Genomic DNA, 21710 nt, shown 5'->3' on the forward strand with positions numbered 1-21710 from the left:
TGGGCAAATACACGAACCTCCCCCCCCCCCCCGTCCCCATCCCCCGTCCTCCCCCCCCCCGCGTTCTGGTGCTGCTCAATAGAGACCAGCACTTCTCTGAATTCAACCTTTCATTCCTCCCACTGGTTTCAAAACGCTGTGGCAGCGAGTGTTCCTGTTGTTTCTCAAAGGCCTTAAAATCTGCTTCACCTTGAGGACACCACTCATTCCTCAATGAAGACTTTCAGAGCCGCCACGGCAGGCGAGTGGTTCGGCCTGACCTGTGGCTGGCTCCGCCCGAGATTGCTTTCCGCTAAAACATTTACGAGCCGAGGGAGCCCACGGTGAGTCGGCTACTTGACGCTCTGAGATTCTCAGACTGATGAAAAGTGTCACATCCGAGCAAAGTTCACCAAATGTCTGAGAGGTGGGAAGATGGAGCCATCTGCCGTTTGTTCTCCGGTTTGGGCTTCCACCCACGCCGTCATTAAGTCCCTGCCTCAGTCTGCCTTCTCTCCAGCTGAAGCTGAGCGGTTTGATTTGGCATTTAGGGCAACGACTGGCGCAAGAAACAATTCACCTGAGCCTTTTCATCCTGAGGAATCTATGGAGCACTAATGGCACAAATGGCCACGCGCTCAGGTGGGTGTTGGCGTGTGTCACCTGGGGGGGGGGCGGCTGCTACTCTGAGCCTTAAAGCGCCGGATGCTTAAGAGCCGCTTTGTGAAAAAGGAACCAGTGGGAACAGAAACACCGATAGATGGTGCATTGGTGTGTGACGCGGTACCTTTGGGTCCGGTGAGCGAGGCCTCGGGCGCTTTGCCCCCGTCGCCGCAGTGGTTCTCGTCAAAGGGCAGGCAGTGCTCCCCGGTTCCGGCCACCACCTCGGCGTTGGACTGCAGCTCCTTGGTCCCGCTCAAGCTCCTGGGTCGATAGATCCGTCGGGAGTTTGTGTCCGACACGTACAGCTGCCCGCTCACCGGGTCGGTTGTCAGGTAGTAGCGGTGCGCCGGGTTGTTGCTGCGTCCAAGAAGACGTCTCGGTTATAAACTACACACTGTCCGTTTGCTTTGGGCATTCTTTCCAACAAATAGTCATTTATTAGTGCTGATTTACCACTATTGTGGAATGAATCGATACTCTGAGATCACTGAAACAACCAGGGCCCTGATTAAATTAAGCCTGATCTTCACTCCTAATTAAACATTTAGTGAAATGCATATCATTTATTTAATGTTACCTCTTCAGAGAGCCAACATAGAAGCCAGCAGAAAATAGCTCTGTTAAAACGCTAACATTATGCATCACGCCACGCACAAGTTAATGCTAATTTTTAATCAGGTTTGGCATTTACGTTTATTTTCCAAAACATCCCACAAATGGTGAATTTTGTTCCATTTGTTACTTTCCAATCCAATAGCGGCTGAACATGTAACCCTTCTGAAGCAACATTGTCATGCACGTGGATAATGAACTGAAGGGGAAAACAACCTCCATTGTTGATGTTGTGAATGAGGACTAAAATGCAGTGGGACACAGGAGGCTGAAGCGGGGGAACAGGAAGCCCTGCAGTGAGCTTCCACAAACAGAAACTTGTGTGCCAGATCATTTCATTTGTTATTGCTCCCCTACGGGGGGGGGGGGTTGGGGGGGGGGGAAGCCTCTGGAAATTACATAATTGACTTATGGCTTATGTACACAAAGTGCAACAACTAATAGCACTGCATCTGTTTCTGCTTATTTGATTTCTTTTTTCCGTGTCTCATTATGAATCCATGATTCAAAGAGCAAATGTCAAGGATAAGGAACCTTTTATTTACAACCCCCCGATTGACTGATATTTAGACTCGAAGGAAACCAATTAAATCAGTTTCTATTAGGTCAGAGTTGATACATAGACGGGGGGGGGGGGGGGTAAGTGTCTTTAAAGGGCTAGAAACAGAGGCAGTTAACATGAAAGATCGCGGCGTGCCGCACAGTCGTAAACACGGCTTCTCTGGTCGTACTCAGGCTTAATGGCACTTCAGTCAATACTGGTCTGCTGATAAGTGGGATAACGCCACGGCAACATGAATGTGGCAATGACACATCGTTATAAAATGATATAGATGGAGTCGTACAACTCGACGGCTGTTATGAGTCAAAGTAAATTCCCCTTGTGTCATGTGACCCTCAGGGGGCCGGGCGCTGAGAAGGAAACACGTGTGCGATACTGCAATAAAACATTTCTAAAGCTTCCTGTGCGGAGACTAGACAATGCGGTTGGTTAATCCAACACTTGTTGGGAGGCGGTTTCAAGACAAGGGGAATGAAAGAGAGATAAAAAGAAACATCACAAAGACACAGAGGAACGAGGGATGTGTTGTTTGTTTCAAAGTTAATTTTAGATCGCTCCTTTCTAAATCCGAGTGGCTTCATGTCGTGGTGCTGCGTGCCGTGCGAAGGCTTCGGAGCGAGAATCCAGGAATCCAGCAAGTTGTCTGTGAAGCATGAACCGAGGATTGTTGTTGTGTTGTTTAAAACCCGCGTAAAGCCCTGAGACATTATTGTTCCGGAACAAAGTCGCCCCTCCGCGCGGTTTCCTTCTGCCAATGCTGCTTTTAAGGTCAGGTGACCTGAGCAGGTGTGGTTATCTACCTGCACCAACACGAGTGATCCCTGGAGGACCATCCAGACCAAATGTGTCCTGGTGGCTGATTAAGTATCGTGGGGGGGGGGGGGGGGGGGTGCTTTTACGCAGTCTAAACTGTTCTGCCTCTGAGCAGCACAATTTAAGGGAGGGAAAAACAAAACCTCCTGCAGTCCTAGACCCCCTCACCCCCTCCCCTGTGGCGAAGAAGGAACATCAAGGGGGAGAGGGGGGCGTTTCTTTCATTTGTATTTCTCTGTTGGGAGGAAAGTGCCGCTGCGTCTGACCTGTCAAATGAGTTAACGCGTCCAATTAAAACGAAATCAAACATATTTTCATTGTCAAATGAATCCGTGGCCACACCAGAGACCACCTTGAGAGGCAGACGACCTGGCCCCCCCCCGCTACCCCCCCGGACAGTGGGACAACCTAATTGCATCTTCACTTGATCCGTTCACGTTGTCTCAATCATGAATACAGAGCAGCAGCAGTGAGCCCCTCTGGAAGAGAGCATCTGCCAAACAGCATCGCAGGCAATGTAATTATGCTGCATGCTTCACGGTGGGGGGGGGACACACAGCACTAAACACATTAACTTCCTCCTTTACATTTACACTTAGATATACTTTACATATGTAAATGCAGCTCCCTCGCTACACACATTTTGCAGCTTCCTCGGGTGTAGATGTAATTAAGCCGTAATTGTTGTTGGGTAATCACTGGCACTGAAGGCGACTTACGGAGAGGATGGTGCAGATGGAGATGAGTTAAGGAAACTAAAGCAACGTGCACTGACAGTGACGTGATGCACCTACCTGTGTTTAAAGTCTTTATTTCTATGACAGGATACAGGGGAGCAGGAAGAGAGGGAGAAGAATTGAGACAGTGAAATTGGTTAATCTTAAAAAAGGATCATTTGACTTTAATGGTCTTCAATTCCTCAATGAGACGAGTGACTTACAGACTTTAAAAAGCTTATTTTTTCTCTCAGAAAGGAAGAGAACCCCCCCCCCCCCCGGATGAGGATCACAGTGGCACAAAGTGGAGAGGAGTATGTGAAGCTCCGTGCATCACCACTGCTCTTCTCTTGCATTCATGCATTCCACAAACTCACTACTTTGGACTTTAAATGTTCAGAAGCAAGCAGCACCAGGTCAGAAATAAGCAGATATTCTGCCAGCAATAACGAATTGGTGTATTATGCACTTTTGAACCAGTACTGGTTACAACCTGCGACTGCTAATGTGAACTATGTGTGTCTTTGGTGTCTGTTGGATGTCGGAATGAATCAAATTTGGCCAAAACGACGAGGTTTCATAGAGTCTTTCTCTTTGCACACATAGTCAAAGAGTTGCTTGCAGACGAACCGTTCCTTAAACCATTATTTGTCCAGGAAAGGCTTGCTGAGCACGCAGGCTCCTTTACAGCAGCACTGGGCCTCCCATTCAGTCACACACACAACATCTCCTCGGGAGAACTGCCCTGTGGGGGCCCATCAGCGCACAGAGAGGGAGGTTCTTCAATCATTTCCCCTCTTAGTTTCATTGTTTGCTCCTTGTTATCTCCACGCTAACTCCTTGATGTACTACATCGGCCATTTTCCCCTTCAACTCAGTGAGGAGGTGGCTCCAAACTTCAGGCTGGTCCCGTACTTTTTTTGCGTGATTTCTCATATAAATATGGTGTCTCATAGAGGATGATGTACATTTACTCAACATCTGCCGCTTTGAAATAAGCCAACTGGTCAAATGAGAGTTATTGCAGACAGAAGCCGACTTGGCACCAGGGCGTAAATCATCCCAATTACACACTGAAGACGGGATGTCTTTCCTAATTATGAAGACGGATTGGGAAAATATTTCAAATATCCGTGGGTAGGGGAGAGATGTGTGTGACTGACGGTCTTGCCCCCCCGCCCCCCCCCACACCATGATGAGGACGAGGCGGCGCTCTCACCTGAGCTCCATGATGCTGGTGACGTTGCCCGACGGGTAGATGCGGCGGACGTAGTTGAAATCTCCCACGTAGAGGCTCCCGTCGATGCCCCACGCCAGGGCCACCGGCGCCAGCAGCTTGTTGCCCTGGGCCTGCCCGTTGCAGCTGGGGCAGGAGATGCTCCGGCGCCGCCCGTTGCCCATGACGGTGGAGATCACGGGGGGCTGCAGCGAGATGAACTGGTTCTCCCCGCTGCCTTTGTAGAGAATGCCTGTGGGGGAGAAAACAGGGGCTCCGTTTGCAGGTGGGAAGCCGTGATTGATGTTTCTCCTCTAATCAATCAGGAAAAGGCGCCAGAGGGGCAAGTGTGTTTTACGCCAAGGACGTGGCCCCAAATAATGACAAAGAAGAAGAGAATACACTCGATCAACTGATGAAATCTATATTCAACATGAGAGAGAGATTTGGCATTTGGGGAAAGGCGCTTACTGGATTTCTTGCCCAGAGCTATGAGATGATACAAATGATGCCCACATCATTGTGTTTAATCCGAACAAAAACACCCATAAAAAGACCACTCGCGGTTTTAAATGATAATGGAACGCAGAAGCCATTAAAGTTTGCAGTCTTTATGCCGAATGACACCATCGAGGTTCTGGCTTAATAGAAATCTTTACTTCAACTCAAAGAGAACACATTCAAACATCTTAAACAAGTGAATACTTTTAGCTTGTGCCAAATACTGTCGAAACATAACGTAGATTTGGCTTTTTTAGCTGAATATACAAGAAGACGTTGATATGACTTGACTTCTAAATGCACGTGCACTCTGCGGTGGCTGAATTATTGCAGTCTTGATTCCATTCCACAAACTATTATCATACAATTTAGGGGATTTTAATTAACTTCTCATAATCACTATAACTCAACCGTAATCCGACATTCTGTTCATTAAAAACAAATACGCCACATTTATGACAGCTTCTCACTGCAGGTCCGTTTTTTCATGAAAGTTAACGCCGGGTTTTTCTTAGCGGCTTCGTTCACGCGGTCGAGAATGAACATCAGACGACGATGTGGTTTAACATCAGTCACCCTGAAACGCCAAAAGGTTTATTTATGAATGCACACACAAAGCAAAGCTCATTTGGATTAGAATTATTTAGTTATGAGTCTTCTGCTTTTGTCAGTTATGTGACCAGAACCATAAAGGCGGAGTGACTTTGAATCCTGGGAGGAAGTGCAGCATGCTGGAAGCACTTCATCGTTAGAACATACACAACGCCTCCGTCCTAATTACTGGAGCTCTGACAGGACGATCGGACCAATCCGTCCCCTGTATCCTGCGGCCTCTAACAAAGACAAATAGGGCCGGCCTACGCCATCCACCGCGCGACCTTGGGACTTTAATTGAAGCGTGACCCCGCGCGTGTCTCCGCTCACGGGGACGAGGCGCAGCGGCGCGACGCACAAACGGGTAGAACCCGAACGCCTCCTGATCGGCAGCAACGTGGTGACGCTCGCTGCTCGGGTCGCTTCTCCCTGTTTACACTTCCATCACAGCTCCCTGTACACACACACACACGCACACACACACACGTCTGACCAAAGGCCTGATGAAAAGGGAATAAATGCACTTCTCAATCATCGACCACCCCCCCGCCGCACTTTGTATGGAAACTAACCCCCTTTCATTCTTATCTTTCACACACAAACACACACACACACAGACACACACAGACACAACTTCTTCAGCGAAGAGATTAAGCTTCAGTTCTCCCCCCTCGAGGACACTCGGCCATGACACATCGCTGCTGATGATAGAGCTTGTGACGTCTCAGCTGGAGTGCTCAGCGCTGATGGGACTTTGGCTTCAGTCGATCCGACGCCCCCCCCCCTGCCCCCCCCACCCCACCCCAGGCGGAAGAAGGGGCCTCCTACGGCGCCCCCACCAAAATGGCTTTGCGGTCATGCGACGTACTTAGAAATATCATTTGAGCCTTTTTCAGCTCGGGTTTTGAGGCAGACGTTCAAACCTTCTCGCAAAATCCAACCCTGCTTCTGTTGTTATGTGAGACGGAGCAGAAATGGTGACAATCGCTCCGTCTCTTTCTGCTAAACCATCGGCGGAGAAGACTTGGGAGTCAGAGGGAAGCGTGGCAGCGGGATGGATCGGCCAGGAGGGATGAGTCTGACGTTTGAGAAGCACAAATCAATGTGCGGAGGCGTGTTTTGACTTCGTGATGGAAGGCGGCGAAAGAGGAAAGTCCCGTTTTGGCAGAACATCGGGACAAAAAGCCTCCCCAGAAAGTCCGTCAAAGTCACGGCGCCGATGGGACGAAACTTCGCGTCAAGCGGCTCGTCTTGAAATAGGAGCAGGGAGATGTGTGCGATACAATGATACACGACGCGGTGTGTTGTGGCACTCACCGACTCGTCTGTGGACCGTCAGGAACGTGGACATCGCCGAGTGATAATAGAGGAATATTAAACACCATTCAAGAGACTAAAGTCTATAGTATAGACGTGCTCATTTGTATAGAGTCTATACAAATGAGCACGTTGGTGGGCAGAGGCGTGAATCAAACACGAAGCACGTTTTCTATTAAAAAATAAAACGGAAAAGAGAAAACTAGAGGAGTCATCACATAAATATTTGATCAAGGAGAGGAAATTGCTGTTGCTCTATTCATATACTCTGACCGACCGCTGTATATAAAACATTATTTCTCATTTCGTCGTCCCACACTGAAAGGCAACCTTTCTGAATGCGCTCCGTTTCTTCAATTGATTCCTCTCTTTATCACTGCAGGAGGAAATCATTCCTTTGATAAAGGGCTAATTTGAGTCATGTGGTGCGGATTCTTCAACGCCGACATCACAGCTTCCAGGGAGATTAATGGTACAAAACACCAGCCCCAGCCTCCGACCTGATGAAAAAAAAAAAAATGGCCCAGAGCAATGTCACCTTGGTGACACACGCACAGATTGGCCGGGTGTCTTAATTGCACCGAGTGCTCCTTCGCGCCGCCGCCGTCCTCCTCCTCTTGGATGCCGCCGGCGCCCTCGCTGACCCACCGTGATAGAGGCCGAGCCGGGGGGGGGGGGGCACCAGAACCCAGACCGTGCACGCAGACCCAGACCAAGAGAGGACCCCCCCCCCCCCCCCGAAAAAAAAGGAATCAGCCGCTCGAAGGAGGGGAAGGCGTATCCACTCGTAATGAAGAAAGGAGGCAAAGGAGGACATGACTAAAGCACAGGCACTGGCAATTTGCCTTATCTGGTCCGACAGGCCCCCCCGAGTGCGTGCACAGAGATGGAGATGGCTTTTGCTCGGGTCTTTCGCCACAGACGACAAGAGGAAGGAGAGGGGGGAAAAAAAAGAAAAAGTCCTCTGATGTTTGAAGTGGTGAGAAAATGGAGCAGGAGACACAACAAAGAGAGATAGCAAATGTCTGGAGCTAAAGCCGGCCGCGCAGCTGCAGAGGACCACCGACCCGCTGAGGACATTAGTCAAGGTTTACAGCATGAGAGGATCAATACTGGAGCAGCAGTGAAGGCAAACACTGATATTTGGATTCATCTTCACGCCGGCCCGAGGATATCGAACCGCGTTTGCTCGCACCTACCCCCCCCCCCCCCACAAACCCCCCCCCACAACGGGCCATAAATCTCAAATGTCAAAAAGTTGGCTGAATGCAGGACTGAGTGATTCCGTTCGGATTACAAAACGCGAGGGGATGAGAGACGGCGCCGGGACCAAAAAGGAAGGCGCGAGGACAGTGAGGGACGGGATTACAGTAATGACACTTTGATGTGAACCAGAACACCCAGAGTCACTGACACAGTCATTTTAACAGGCGTCTTCGGCTTGATTAAAGCTCCCGTCAGACACAGGTACATGAAACTAAGTATTTATGAATCCTCCAAATTTAGTTAGAGTTATTTGTGGAGTGGGGCGCCGTGATTGGAGGTGGAAAAAAGAAGAAAAAATAAAAACAGAAAAACTTTGACACCATCTGGTTGTTGTCTCACTCCTGTCATCAGTGTTTCAGCGTTAAAGCGACACTCGGCGCACGCCCCGTTTTTCTTTTTCCCACGAACCCAGACAGCGCCCTCGGCCTGATGAAGCACGCCAGCGTGTCACGTGCGCGGATGGCGAGAGCGTCTCACGGCGGCGCTGCACTTTCAGGCCCCCGGCAGCATTTCAGCTTTCCTCTCGCACACTTCACAAACCTCGCAGTCTCGGATTGCTTGACAGATTGGGTGCGGCGCCGGGCCCCCCCCCGCCCCCGCCTGCCTTCTCTCTCTCTTAATGTACGACAAAGAACCAGGACAAAGTGGCGCCGAGGCTTGAACAAAGCGGAGGAACACTTTCGGCTTCTCTCGACAGGTTTTTTTTCCCAACCGCATCCGACAAAAGACGGCTTGTGATCTTCGGAGATGTGAGGAGACGGTTATACACGCGTACGATGGGGCTGTGTAAACCCACCGAGCCCTGTGGCCCCCCGCAAGTTGTGGGTGGTAGTTACGCAATCGAAACACACCTTCTCATCCAAGATATCTTGAGGGGAACTACCTTGGGGGAAGTTTACTTTTAGCTGATAAGAACCGTGGCCACAGCCAGACGTGTCACGTAGAGGATGTGGACCCGATGCGCCCGAAGCTCTAGCGGAGCCCATTTAAAGATAAATACACAAACGGGACGGAACTGGCATCGGTCAGCTTGGCCCGCTTGTATTATCTCCCCCTGATGGAAGGAGAGATTATGAGAATACATTCAGCCATTGTAATTCAACGTCAGCTCCAGGAATAAATAGATTTAAAAAAACATATTGCATTTTCATGCACCATTGACCACGCAAACACTTTAATACTGTGGTGTTTAACAAGTGACCCTCATTAACCTTTTTACCCTCATCGGACCTATTGGTGGAGCTTCATAATTTAAACTATTTATTCAATCACTGGGGTGATGAATACATTCCAACCCTCGATACGCAGTAAAAAATAAAATATGAATATATATAAATATATATATATATATATATATATATTTATTTATATATATATGCCGGGACATTAGCGCGTTAATTAAGATTAATTCATTACAATGTGATTTAAGATTAATTAATTAAACAAAAAATAACACATTAAACATTTTTTACGCATTTTTACACTTATTTTTTGCACCGCGGAACGTTTCTCACTGGATGAGTTTCGGGGGGACCGATTATACTGGAGCACCAACTAGCGTTCATGACTTCAGACAACAACAAACCACAGTGAACATGAACGAAGAAGCTGACGAGACCGTGTCGGGTGGCCCTGTGAATGGGAAATCTTATTATAATAAACACGGATGGAAGCGTCGATAAGAGCGTGGCTGTGTGCAAGCTGTGCAACAAGGAATTCACATCGAGCCTCAAGTATCACCTCAACGCTAAACAATTAGCAGCTAGCATTGACGTACAAGGACCCACACCCAACCCACACTGCACCAGATGACTGGTTTAAGGACCAGGGTAACTAAGTCCACGTCTGAAAAAATAACCAATGTTCTGAATGTACTTGAAAGTATTGGTCTACTTAAAAAAACATAGTTTACAGAAGGTCTACTTACCTATAGGCTACCTGAATTTCTGAAAGTACTATATTTCTAAATATGCTATTGCTACACTTGTCTGCTGGAATTGATTGAACAAAAATAAAAATCCATAAAAATCCATATGAAAAAAATTACTTCTCACTGTTCTCTGGTCAAATATTTATGCAATTAAAATGCGATTAATTCCGATTAATTAATTACAAAGCCTCTAATTAATTAGATTAATATTTCTAATCGAGTTATTGGTATTGGTATTATTGCATATGCACACAAAGATCACGTTGGTGTCATATTGTGCTTACTAAGTTCTTTGGATGTGGGAACATGGTGAGAACTCATCCTGGTAATAAAATGCATGATCTGCTGATGGCTCAACATGATGGAAGACGTTACCGCGATGTTCTCCTCAATGACAAACTCGCTGCAAACGTCTTCCACGAAACGCAAAATATGAATATAAATACTATATGCCATTTTAAAACAAAAAAAAAAAAAACAAGAAAAAAAAACCTGGATCACAGGCTGTGGACACTGTGAGGGACTGAGGAAGCCAAGAATGTCGTCTTTAATATTTTAGAGATGAAAGGGACACAAATCCTGTTGGACAACTGGAACAATGATGTTGGGCTAAAGCAGATTTCATGTAAAAACAGCAGCCCTGTGAACGCTGCCCGAGGCCCTCCTCCTTATAACAGCCGACATATTATAGCCGCCACAGTTGTTACGCGGCGCGGATTCCACCAGATTACACAAGGCGACGACTCTGCTGCACCGGACGTGTTTGAGACGTGCTTCACTTCCCCCCCCCCCCTTCCCCCCGAGTCTCTACAGCAGCACGACAAAGACAAACTCCTGTCCATTCATTGCGCTCGCCGATTAAAGCCCGTCTGATTGATGACAGAGCGAGAAATTAATTTAGTTTGCAGAATTAATGAGAGAATTAAACCCGACGCCTGTTCATCAATAGCGCGAGCCTCCGTGTGCAGCCAAAGGCCGTCTCCTTCCCGAAATAGCCGCGTTGCGTGGAGCCGCAGAGAGGCCCCCGCTGACTTCTCCACTGATTTATTCTGTCATTACTGTGAACGATCGGCCCTTCAAAACTCTCCTATTATCCGCTGATGGCACGACGAACCGTGTTTCATTTTGATTCAAGTTATCGCGGTGGTCCGAAGGGGTAAAGACCACCTGCCTGTAACCCTAAGAGGCCGCATGCCTCTGCCCCGCATGCACACCCACACACACACACACACACGGACGCACGCACGAGCGTCTCCTTACCGTTCTGGACGTCCAGCGCGTGGTGCTGGTTTAACATCCACCCGCCCATGTTGGAGGCATCCAGCTCGTAGCCCTGCAGCACCGCCGTCCTCTTCTCCCACAGCACCACGTCGAGGCAGGACTCGTACTCGTACCCCACTGACACTGAAAGCAACGGAGGCAGAGGTGAGCGAGGGGGCTGCCGCCTCACCTGATGCTGATTTGATGCTCGTTCCCTCTCGTGGGTTTTACAGTGCAAATAGACCACCAACGTGAAGTTTGAAGGACAGAAGTGGAGAATATTATAGTAAATATAATTAAACACTGAGATGCGGTCGAGTTCGTCAATAAAATGTTAGAGTGCAAGTTCTACTGCATAGATCCACGAAAGGTATTACCACGTATATTTGTTTAATTACTAATCAAAATACCTAATAACATTTAGTTCAATACACATATTTCACAATCAGCGAAATATTAGCAAAAAAATTTGGTTTTATTCCTATATTCAATCTTCTATTTGTCTTCTATTAACTTTATTAATGTGTTCTTTAAAATACTTTTGAAATGGCTTTGGTTCCATTTTAGTGTCCGATAACACTCCAGATATTCCATCACGTGTGATTCCGTTATTTCGGATGCTTCCCCAGGCTACTGCCTCATAGGCCATATTCTAGTCAGGGCTTTGCTGCTGAAATATCAAGAAGTCGGCAGAAGGGAAATGGCCTTCAAAAACGCAGCGCTGAGGGGCCGAGGGGGGAGGAGGAGGAGGGGGGGTTCAGCATTTCCCACCACCTGCTAAATCTTTATTGCACATGGCAACAAAAGCAGTCCCCGGTTAAATAATCCTCATTTTACAAAGAACGAAACAAAATCAATCTTCTGAAGTTCAGCTGAGGTTCATTGGCTGGAGGCGGCGTGAGCTTCCACAGCCTCCTCCCAGCGTGCTACTCACCCACAGCCTCCGCCAGGCCAAACACCTTCTGATTGTAGGCGTCCGTTTTGTCCCAGATGAAAGTGTACGAGAGGTCGGGGAAGGCCGGGAAAGACTTCTGGAACTGGCGGCCCATGACGGCCACCATGAGGTGGACCTTCATCAGGCCGAAGGGGAGGCGGTCGTGGGTCAGGAGCACCTTGAGGATGGGCTTGTAGCCGGCCGCCCTGGAACTCAGGTAGACCAGGTTGAGGTCACTGCCGGGTATGGCGACTTGCTCATGGAGGACCTGCGATTTGAATCAGCAGTCAGACGGGTGGCAAATAACTCAAGTATTTAATGCAGTAGAAAATACAATATATTTAGTTGATGTGATAATAATATACTGCTCTTCCTGATGTTGGTTAGGGATGAGAGATGCACAGGCTTATTAATCATATATATTCTATCCAGCACAGTGTCTTAGACACAGAGTATCTACATCTAAGTGCAAATAAAAAAAGTCAATAATTAAGCTTTCGTTATGTGAATATTTTGAGTTATTCCAATCATTGAGTCTCGTTTTCATGTTGGATCCAAGTTACTTTGAGCAGGTTTTCTCTCACACTGCCACTGAAGCATGGACAATTCCTCCCTCCTCGAATGTAATTCAGATCTCTTTTGTTCTAATCTAGAGCTGCAGAGCCATATTTTGTATTCAGGGATTTTTTTAAACTCTGATTTGAGCCAAATGGATATAAAACCAAACCCTGCGGCATGTGACCTCCATGCAATGTGCCCCGAGAATCTATCAGCATTACTCTGAGACAATTCACGGCTCAGTATTTGGGGGGGCGCCTCAGTTCAATCAGCTCAAAGGCAAACTGAAAGGCGAATGTGACTGTGTTTAAAATAAGCTACGGAGGCCGCGGCAAAAGAGGCGTTACTGTGTTTATTCTCAATACTGCTGTGTGTTATGGGTTGACTTATTAAAACACATTCAAACAATGCCCTCAAATGTGCCCCCTGACCTGCGTCTCGGGGATGACGGGACTGTCCTCCGGGGACGTCTTGTACAGAGTGGAGAGGGGCGTGGCCAGGACCAGGGGGTTGGGCCGGGCCAGGCCGGTCAGGTAGCAGCTGGGGATGTCGTTCTCCTCCCGCTTCATCACCACCGTGTCCATGACGTGGAACACGTTCCAGGCGAGCCACACGGTGCGCCGCAGCGCGGGGAAGGGGGCGCGCTCGTAGCTCAGCGTCAGCGAGGCGCCGCCGTTGGCCAGGAGGTCGAACCTTTAACACGGGACGCTGTTAGCGGGCTGCTAAATTCATTCTTTGGAAATGGGGGGCGTGGTGAGAATGACTTAAGAGGAGCTAAAAAAAAAAGATGAGTAATAATAGGCAAAGTTGTGATGGTGCATCTCAATAGTTTTCACATTTCTCGCTCTTGATCTGACTTCTTTTTATCAACTTTTTTTCTGAAAGCAATGATGGCAGTGACTCTGGAAACATGCCTCTGGCTGTAAAGTAAGTATTCATTTGAGGACTAAGTCTGAAAATAGAAAAAGAGGACTTCTTAAAATTGAAGTGCATTCTTTCTGTACAGCCTCCGTATATATATTATTATATTATTATCATTCACTGAATCTAATTTATGGCTTTTGTTTAACGGGGCATGCTGTGAGAAGACACTGTATGGTTGAGTGTGGTTTTGACTCTCGGGAGTTCTCTTTGGTGAACTGGTTTTAATTAGTATGACATTACTCAGGGAAAAAAGTTACTGGTTTGGAAATAAAGGGGCGAGTCTTTGAAGAGTGCTGCTCTCTATATTCTGCGAGCTCCACTACCCAGAGGGCAACGCATCTGTCTGGTGACATTGCTCACATGCACAATGACACACACACACACACACACTCAGATTTCAATGCTTATGCAAGTCTCTCGTGCGCCCCCCCCCCCACCCCCCACACACACACACACACTCACACACACATGCGCGCCAAGAGCCAAGCTGTGCAGCTGACCTCAAACAGCTTCCTTCTCAAGCTCTCTCCACTTTGGGCAGTGGGGAGCTCACAGCTGCAAGAGGCCAGGCTTTGATGCCGCCTGCCCGCCCCCCCTCCTCCCCACTTCCTCCTCTTCATCCCCCCCGCCCCCCTCTCCCCTTCTTAACTCCACTGAGCGGATCTGTTGGCTAACCAAGTGTGATTATCCCCAACCATTTATCAAGCTCCTTGTCAGAGGAGTTACAGGGCGGAATATCTGAAGGAATCAGCTAATCCCGAGGATTGTGCTTCATAACAACAGCTGCGAAATTCGGTGTGCCACTTATAAGACGTGTTATTCCATACTAGGAGACACGTGGACGTGACCTGCAGCTGCAGAGTGTGAATGAAAGGCCTCGGTTCGCTATCTCTGACAGCCATCACCAAAATAAAGCTCCAACCTGAGATGAACCTGTGTAAAATGGGACATGCTTTGGTCTGGTTTGTGTTTGCCGTTATTAAGGAGCCATCGGCTCATACTGCAGGAGAAGGTCAGACAGTAATCCCATGTTTTACTAGACTGCAGGCAGATTGATTCTAGCCTCGCTGATTCAATGCATTTTAAACAGCCTGGTTCCAAATGGCCACTGTGACATTTGCATGAGGAATCGTTCCAGGGCACAATGTGCTGCGCTTTCTGTTTGTTTCCCAGCTATTTTTCTTTTTTTGTTTGTTTTGTTTTCTTTGGATAACTGCCAGGACTAGTCTCGCACTGTAGGACAGCTTGTCCTGCTTTTTTCCACACTGGTCTGGGGACGTCACTCCAAGCCACCGATAAACTGTTGCAAGGGCAACGGTTGAACCCGAGGGCTGGATCTCTCTCTCTCTCTCTCCTCTCTCTCTCTCTCTCTCTCTCTCTCTCTCTCTCTCTCTCTCTCATCTCCTCTCTTCTATCGTCATCTCTCTCTCTCTCTCTCTCTCTCTCTCTGACCGTGTTTGTTTGAACATGCAAATCGGTGCTGATGAATGCATCGTGTGCCCCCACATGCGTCTCCCTTACATGCCGTCCTGCCGCGTGACGGTGTATCCGTAGTCCGGGTAGTGCAGAAAGGACACGTTGACTCCGATCAGCGGCGTCCCGTCTCCAGTGAGGACCTGACCCCGGATGACCGACGCCAGGCTGCGTGGGTAAACAAAAAAAACACACACACACCACCAGTGTTTGTTACTCATGGAGATCTGACAGAGCACCCCTCCGCCCAAAAGCACATCATGTGACTGTCGAGGTTTTGCTGCATCTTGCACGTGCATCGCCAGCATTAATTAACTTCACTTCAACTTTGTGAGCACAGAGCATTTAGCCAACAAGGCTTTTACAGCTGGTAAGTCTGCAGAAGAAAAGGCAACTTAGTAGAAAAGGCATCAAAAGGAGATTCGCTGTATCATGACTCTGACCTAATTACGCGTGGTCTCAAGATGTGATTCAAGTCCTTTTGCTTCAGAAAGAGCACATTTCCAGCGCCATGCCTCGAGCGTTGTGCTCACGTTGCTTGATGCGTGTCCGTGGTAACGCTCGTGATGAAAGATGATACGTCGAAAAAGGATTGTGTCAGAAAGAGCTCTTCAACTCGGTTACGGATGCTCTCTTCACGGCGAGACGTTGTGTCAAGAGGCCCTTTGATGGAATTCAGAGGAGCAAAAATGCACCGCTGGAAGCAAACTGTCACAGAGACAAAATGAATGAGAAGCAGGTTTCAGAAATGAAATGCCACAATTCGAAAGAAGGGCCACAGCGCTCCGGAAGCTGAAGTCATCAGTTGTGTACACGTGGAAAGAAAAAAATCATTTTGGATACGAGAAATAGAAAATGCTCCGCCTTGAAAAGTGGTTTTAGGCAAATCTGGAGTCTGTGGAGAAAAAAACATTTTCCCCTTTTTGGAAAAAATAAATGCAGGCGAGGCTGCGTGAACAATAATCCCCTTTTTCTATCAGTGTTTTGACGTATACACACACTTAGTGGCTGCGAGGGTTAAATGCTTCACTTAAGGGCACCTCTGTGGTAGTTTGTCTGGCGTTGGGGAGCATTACTCATTCACTTTGCTCACCCACATTTTCCCTGCTGGCAAATGGATTTTCCTCCGGTCCAAAGCATCCCCGTCATTCGTTTTCTCCGATAACACTGTGGGGGGGGGTTTTTTCTCTTTTTTTTTTTCTGCCGTGTTTGCTTCATAAATCACAGCCACGGGGAGCCACATGCGTGATTAAAACCGCGGATCTCCTGTGCGATTCTTCAGCGTGACTGCAGGAGATTCAGCTGCTCCTGGTCCGCGTGGAGTCATTTGTTCAGACCGCCTCCTTTGTTTGATGGTATAAAAGGGTCGAAAGAGCGATATTTCTCCATCAACATTTAATTGTGCCCTACTTCTCAACCGTAGAGAGAAAAAAAAGGGTTCCCAACGCATTCGTCACTTGTGGGCACAAGGCGCCTCGTTTGGCCACTTTATCCGCTGGTCGGGGCTGATCAACGGCTTGCTCCACTCGAGTCCCCCCCTACCCCCCCTCGCGCTGAGAGCACAACCACCTCCCGTCTTTTATTCAAGTCCACTTAGAGAAGGTTTGCACTTCCTTTCCTGTGTCTCGATTCATCTTCTGAGAGCCTGCTGGATAAAGCCAAAACCCCCCCGAACGGACGCCAAGTCACGCCGCCTGTCTGAGTGTCATTCGTGCATCACTCTCGTCCGTCGTCATCTTCGCCGATTGGCGGCGTCGCGTGGGGGTCATGTGATTCGGGGGGGAGGAGGGGGACCTGCGGCGTATAAAACCGCCGACTCCACCAGACCGCAGAACGTGTTGTGACCGTCTGTGGTACAATGGGGGTGGGGTCACCGCTGGTGTCGACCTCTTGATGCCCTTCTGGCTTTGTTCCAGGGCTTCACAAGACTATTTTTATAATGTGTACTCTGCAAAAATATCCCAATAATTATCAGCCCACAACCTCAAATGTGTTTTCCCCAACCGGTTTTACCACCAGTACGTTCTTCTCCCTTATCCAACTCTTTTCAGTTTTTTCGTTGCCAATTCTTTCTTGTCAAATAAATGCATGTTTGCAAGCCAGGAAATACATGATTCACTTTTGACTAAAACACTTCTACAAAGAGATAAAAAGGCAAATGAATATTTGCAGCGAGAGAGCTAATGCCACATCCAGACATGAAATCGACCAGTAAGCTGGAGACAATGAGCAGGAGGATTACTGAGAAACGTGCTGGGAAGGAGGAGGGGGGTGGAGGGGGTGGGGGTCTGCCTCATTCTATATTTTCACTAAAGCGCGCTATTTACATAAAGATTACTATAAACTTTTGGAGGAAATATTCCCGAAGCCTTCTGCCCACAGTCGACAATCATTTTTCCTCCCCCATCGGTCACAAAACAAACGCCACTCCAAGTTTTTCGTGAAATGTCGAACTCCGTCTGCTCGGTTCAAACGTGGAGGTAAGAGATTGTCCTCCATCACACCAAACTTTTAACTTTCACTCTCGCAGAAGTCAGAGAGAAAATGCAAAAGTGTCACCATTAGATAAACACCAGAAGGTCACGGGTGTAATTAATGTCCGCTATGCCAAAAGGTCCCCGGAGTGACATGAAAACCTCACACTGATGTCCTGAATATGAGAGAGAGCTGTGAGGGGGCTACTGATGTGAGGGGTTTGTGATCAGGTCAACGGCTTCCAATTACACAAAAATCATTATTGCCATTTGTGGTGATTATATCAGAGGAACACTTTTATTTTCTTGCTGATTGTGGCCCGCTTCGCCTCATGGCGGACCCTCAAAGACAATGAATCCATGCATCTTGTAATTGATTCCCCGCGTTTAATATGAAAGCACCAATGTTGGCTCTGAGCAGACTCTGAACTGATTCATTGAGGTTTCACGTCGGAAAACCGGCTTGTTTAGGACCAATTGGGTTCCTGGTGACAGAGATGCATTCACGTGCAGTAAAATGGCCATTTTTGCTGTTCTTTCCTCTCCTGTGTGACATCCCTCATCCTGGTCACAGCCACCAGGGTGGGTTCTGGCTGCCAGGGAGCCTCCTCCCCCCCCCCCACCCCTTAATCGTGACCACTGAAGGAAGTAAATGCATGTGGCAGCGACAGCGCTGTAAACACACTTGTCACTCTGACGGCGGAGGACTCTTTTGAGTCGTCCACAAACACAGGTGTCTCCCCCCCCCCCCTCCTCCCCCGGGCTGCCAACGAGACAGCAAACAATTAAGGAGCCGCCAGCGACTCGTTTACGCCGCTCACCTGCTGTTGAACGGGTTGTCCCGGGCGATCACGTGACTGCCCCCGGGGCCGATCAAAAACCTGACGCGCTCGTAGAAGCCCCTGTACGGGGGCCGGGGGCTTGAACCCGGACCCTGGCCGGCGGTGGCAGCGGCAGCGGGGTCGGGCGAGCCGCGACAGTAGGTCTGACCCTGGCAGGCGATCTGAGCGCAGCAGTCCGGGTCCATGCAGTCCACCAGTCCATCTGGGAAACAGGAGGGACGGGAGGGACTTTGTTGAGCCGCATGCATGGATGCACATGGGGGAACTTTTAAGTGAAGTACGTTACAGCTCCATAGTGTATATCTAAACAGATTAATATATATATACAGTCTCTTTCTAGACGATCCAGTGCGTTTAAAAGACATGCTGTTCAACAATCTGCTCTTACAGCATTCACATATTCTTTCCAGTGATGTTTTACGCGTGATTGATTCGCATCAAATCGCCTCGCGCGCGGCACGCTTTTCTACGCGTGAGGCTCGTGCGTCCCATCCCCCGCCCCCCCCCTTACCTCCCTCGTTGTCCTTGCCGTCCGAGCAGAGCGTCTCGGTGGCCACGTCGCATCCCAGCCCCCTCCAGCCCGACTGGCAGATGCAGTGCCAGACGTTCTGGTCCAGGATACACCTCCCGTTGTTGTTGCACAGCCCCGGGCAGCCGTCTGTCAACGCATCATGTACGTGTCAAACGGCGGAGCAAGCCGGGGACAAGGGGAAAAGCGAGGAGGGGGGGGGACAGAGGAGGGACAGAGATGATAGAAGACAGTACTGAGTGAACATACAGTACGATACACCTCTAACAGGACTCGGGATGTGGGGGGGGGGGGAAGGGGGGGTAGGGGGGGGGGGGGGAGTTACTGTCGTTTCACATGAGCACGGGCCACGCTGACAAAGTCAAGTGAGGCATCAAGTGAGGAAGCCAGGTCAAAGGTCAATCACAGTCCCATCCTAGTTTTATGAATCCAACCAAGAATAAGGAGGACCTGTGTTTTTGGGGGCATCTCGGGTTCACCACAGTGTTGCCTTAGAGTCGAGCTCCGAAGGGGTTAAAAAAAAAGGCACAAATCCCATTTAAGAAGCAGAAAATCAGTCACCGGCTCTAAGAAGTTTATTTCTTTTCCCCCCCTCCGAAAATAATTAGAGGAGGAAAAGCCTATTCCGGAAACACTCATGTGAAGTAATAGCAACATCAAAGGGAGAGGGAAGTAAATGTGTAAATACGGAGAGAAGGGGGGGGGGGGGGCGGTGTGGGGGGGTCAGGAGTCTCTACATTTACAAAAAACAGAGCACTTGCTGGCAGATCGCATTCCGTCAAGTGGAGGGTGGAGACAGGGAGCCGAAACACGACTAAACCACACCGGTTCGGGGCGTTTAATCTGGCAGACACAGGGAATTAAGACAGGGTGTGGGGAGGGGTTGTGGGTGAGAGGGGTGGGGTGGGGTGGGGGGGGGAAAACCGTGGAGTCTGTGTGAGACTGGTTAAGACGGACAGGAGATGAGGAGACATATCGGACGAGCGGGATCACAGCAGGAACATCATGGTGGACTCGGACAAAGAACAGGTGTATAAACGCCGTGCTAGGAAGACAGAGAGCAGGGAGGGGTTGTCTGTGACAATCTCTCTGGAGGAGTGGAGAGGGGGGGGGGGGTAGTGGGGGTAGTGGTTCAATTTACCTTTATATCCTATCTTGACTGCTCCTATTACACAGCCGAGGAAAGGGAAACATTTGGAAAAGAAGATTACTTATCTCCCGGGTGGCAGAGAGCTAAGACCGACAAACACATTTACTTATTGTAGAGGGAGCACAGAAAGCCGGCGCTGCCTTAAAGCTGATGCACCTGCCAACGGAGAATATTTGGAAAAAGAAGCTTTGCGCCGCAGTGCACCGCGAGATTATTGTTGGCTGCGCTTCGTTCGGAGCCTCTGCTCTAATTTCAATCACAGTCGCCGCGGCGATTGAGCCGAACAGAATCATTCTAAGCTGGAGTGACAGGATATGACCGGAAAGTTCACTTTCTCTTTTTTCTTCAGGCACATAAAGGTGTTCCACCTTAAGAGCATGATTCTCAGAAGCAGAGTGAAAAGTGGTGGTTACCTGATACTCTGGAATCCAGGGCTACACAGAGGGAGTCGGGTGGAGAGAGACAGACACGGAAAAGGGAAGAGGCACAAGTAGGAGTTAGGAAGAGGAACGCAATTAAGACAGAAAACAAGTTGGATTGACAGCGGGACAGAGTTTAGCCGCAGTGAGAGTGTGACTTTAGTGTGGAGATGTTACAGAAGCAGCACGCCATTAATCAGAATCATACATGCTCTCGCCGTCGGAATCACATTTTTCTCTCGTCTTTAAAAGACGGTGTTTATACTTCTGTCCACGGGAAGCGGGATGGATCAATCCAACCCCTAAAGCTTTTGTGAAATATTGGTCGTTAACGACGCTCCATCTGCTTTGAAGCAAAGGAGGAACACATTGTTGTCTCTTCATCTGCGCTTGTTAATACAGACTCCGTTACCCCGCTTCAACACACATTCCCCCCCCCCTCTCTCTCTCTCTCTCTGATCGTCAGGCGGTGTGTTGTCTCAGCCGCGGCCCCCGTTAGGAACGCACGGACAAGCGGAATGCTTCCCCCCCCCCCCCCCCCCTCTTCTTCCCCAATGTTACCGCCACCTCCGATTCAGTGATTTCAACAAGCGGCACGGTGATGAGACGCTGGTGTGCGAGTGGAAAAACACCCCCGGTGGTGAGAAGGCAGTGACAAAAGGTTCAGCCTGGCATATGGAACAGGATCTAGACGTCGGCGACAAAAGGAACGGGCCGAGGAAGTCCTCCATTGAGGCGCCGGGGGCCATGTAACGCGATTAAAAGGGCGCATTGTGCAAACGGTCGGTGGTTCAGACCAAATAAGCTGAAGAGGAGACAGGAGCCTCAAACAGGAGGAAAGAAAAGGGACGATCAGCCGGAGGAGCGAAAGATTAATAAGATCAGGAATGTGACCCCCCCCTCCCCCGGGGAAGCATGGGGGCTCTGTGGGCTGCGCACTGCTCATGAGAGAACCTGTAAATACGTAATTAGGCCTGA

At 49.0% G+C, this 21710-nt stretch overlaps 1 protein-coding gene across 8 annotated transcripts in view; it reads right to left on the reverse strand.

Moving 5' to 3' along the window:
• The window catches only part of si:dkey-237h12.3 (teneurin-3), a 108407-nt gene that overhangs the window by 10756 nt on the left and 75941 nt on the right, over positions 1–21710 (reverse strand). For 4 of the 8 annotated variants that reach the window (XM_037461708.2, XM_037461709.2, XM_037461712.2 and 1 more), the window contains 11 exons: positions 20727–20747; positions 20305–20328; positions 19146–19292; positions 18614–18836; positions 15367–15486; positions 13353–13614; positions 12364–12631; positions 11430–11573; positions 4565–4814; positions 3424–3444; positions 767–999 (listed from right to left, as the gene is read on the reverse strand). In XM_037461708.2, the coding sequence (XP_037317605.2) occupies positions 767–999; positions 3424–3444; positions 4565–4814; positions 11430–11573; positions 12364–12631; positions 13353–13614; positions 15367–15486; positions 18614–18836; positions 19146–19292; positions 20305–20328; positions 20727–20747 (1713 nt within the window). The remainder of the gene's footprint in view (positions 1–766; positions 1000–3423; positions 3445–4564; positions 4815–11429; positions 11574–12363; positions 12632–13352; positions 13615–15366; positions 15487–18613; positions 18837–19145; positions 19293–20304; positions 20329–20726; positions 20748–21710) is intronic. The other 4 variants (XM_037461711.2, XM_037461710.2, XM_062560474.1 and 1 more) reach the window with 4 other exon arrangements.

This window comes from Pungitius pungitius, chromosome 2, assembly GCF_949316345.1.
Source record: "Pungitius pungitius chromosome 2, fPunPun2.1, whole genome shotgun sequence".
Classification (NCBI taxonomy): domain Eukaryota; kingdom Metazoa; phylum Chordata; class Actinopteri; order Perciformes; family Gasterosteidae; genus Pungitius; species Pungitius pungitius.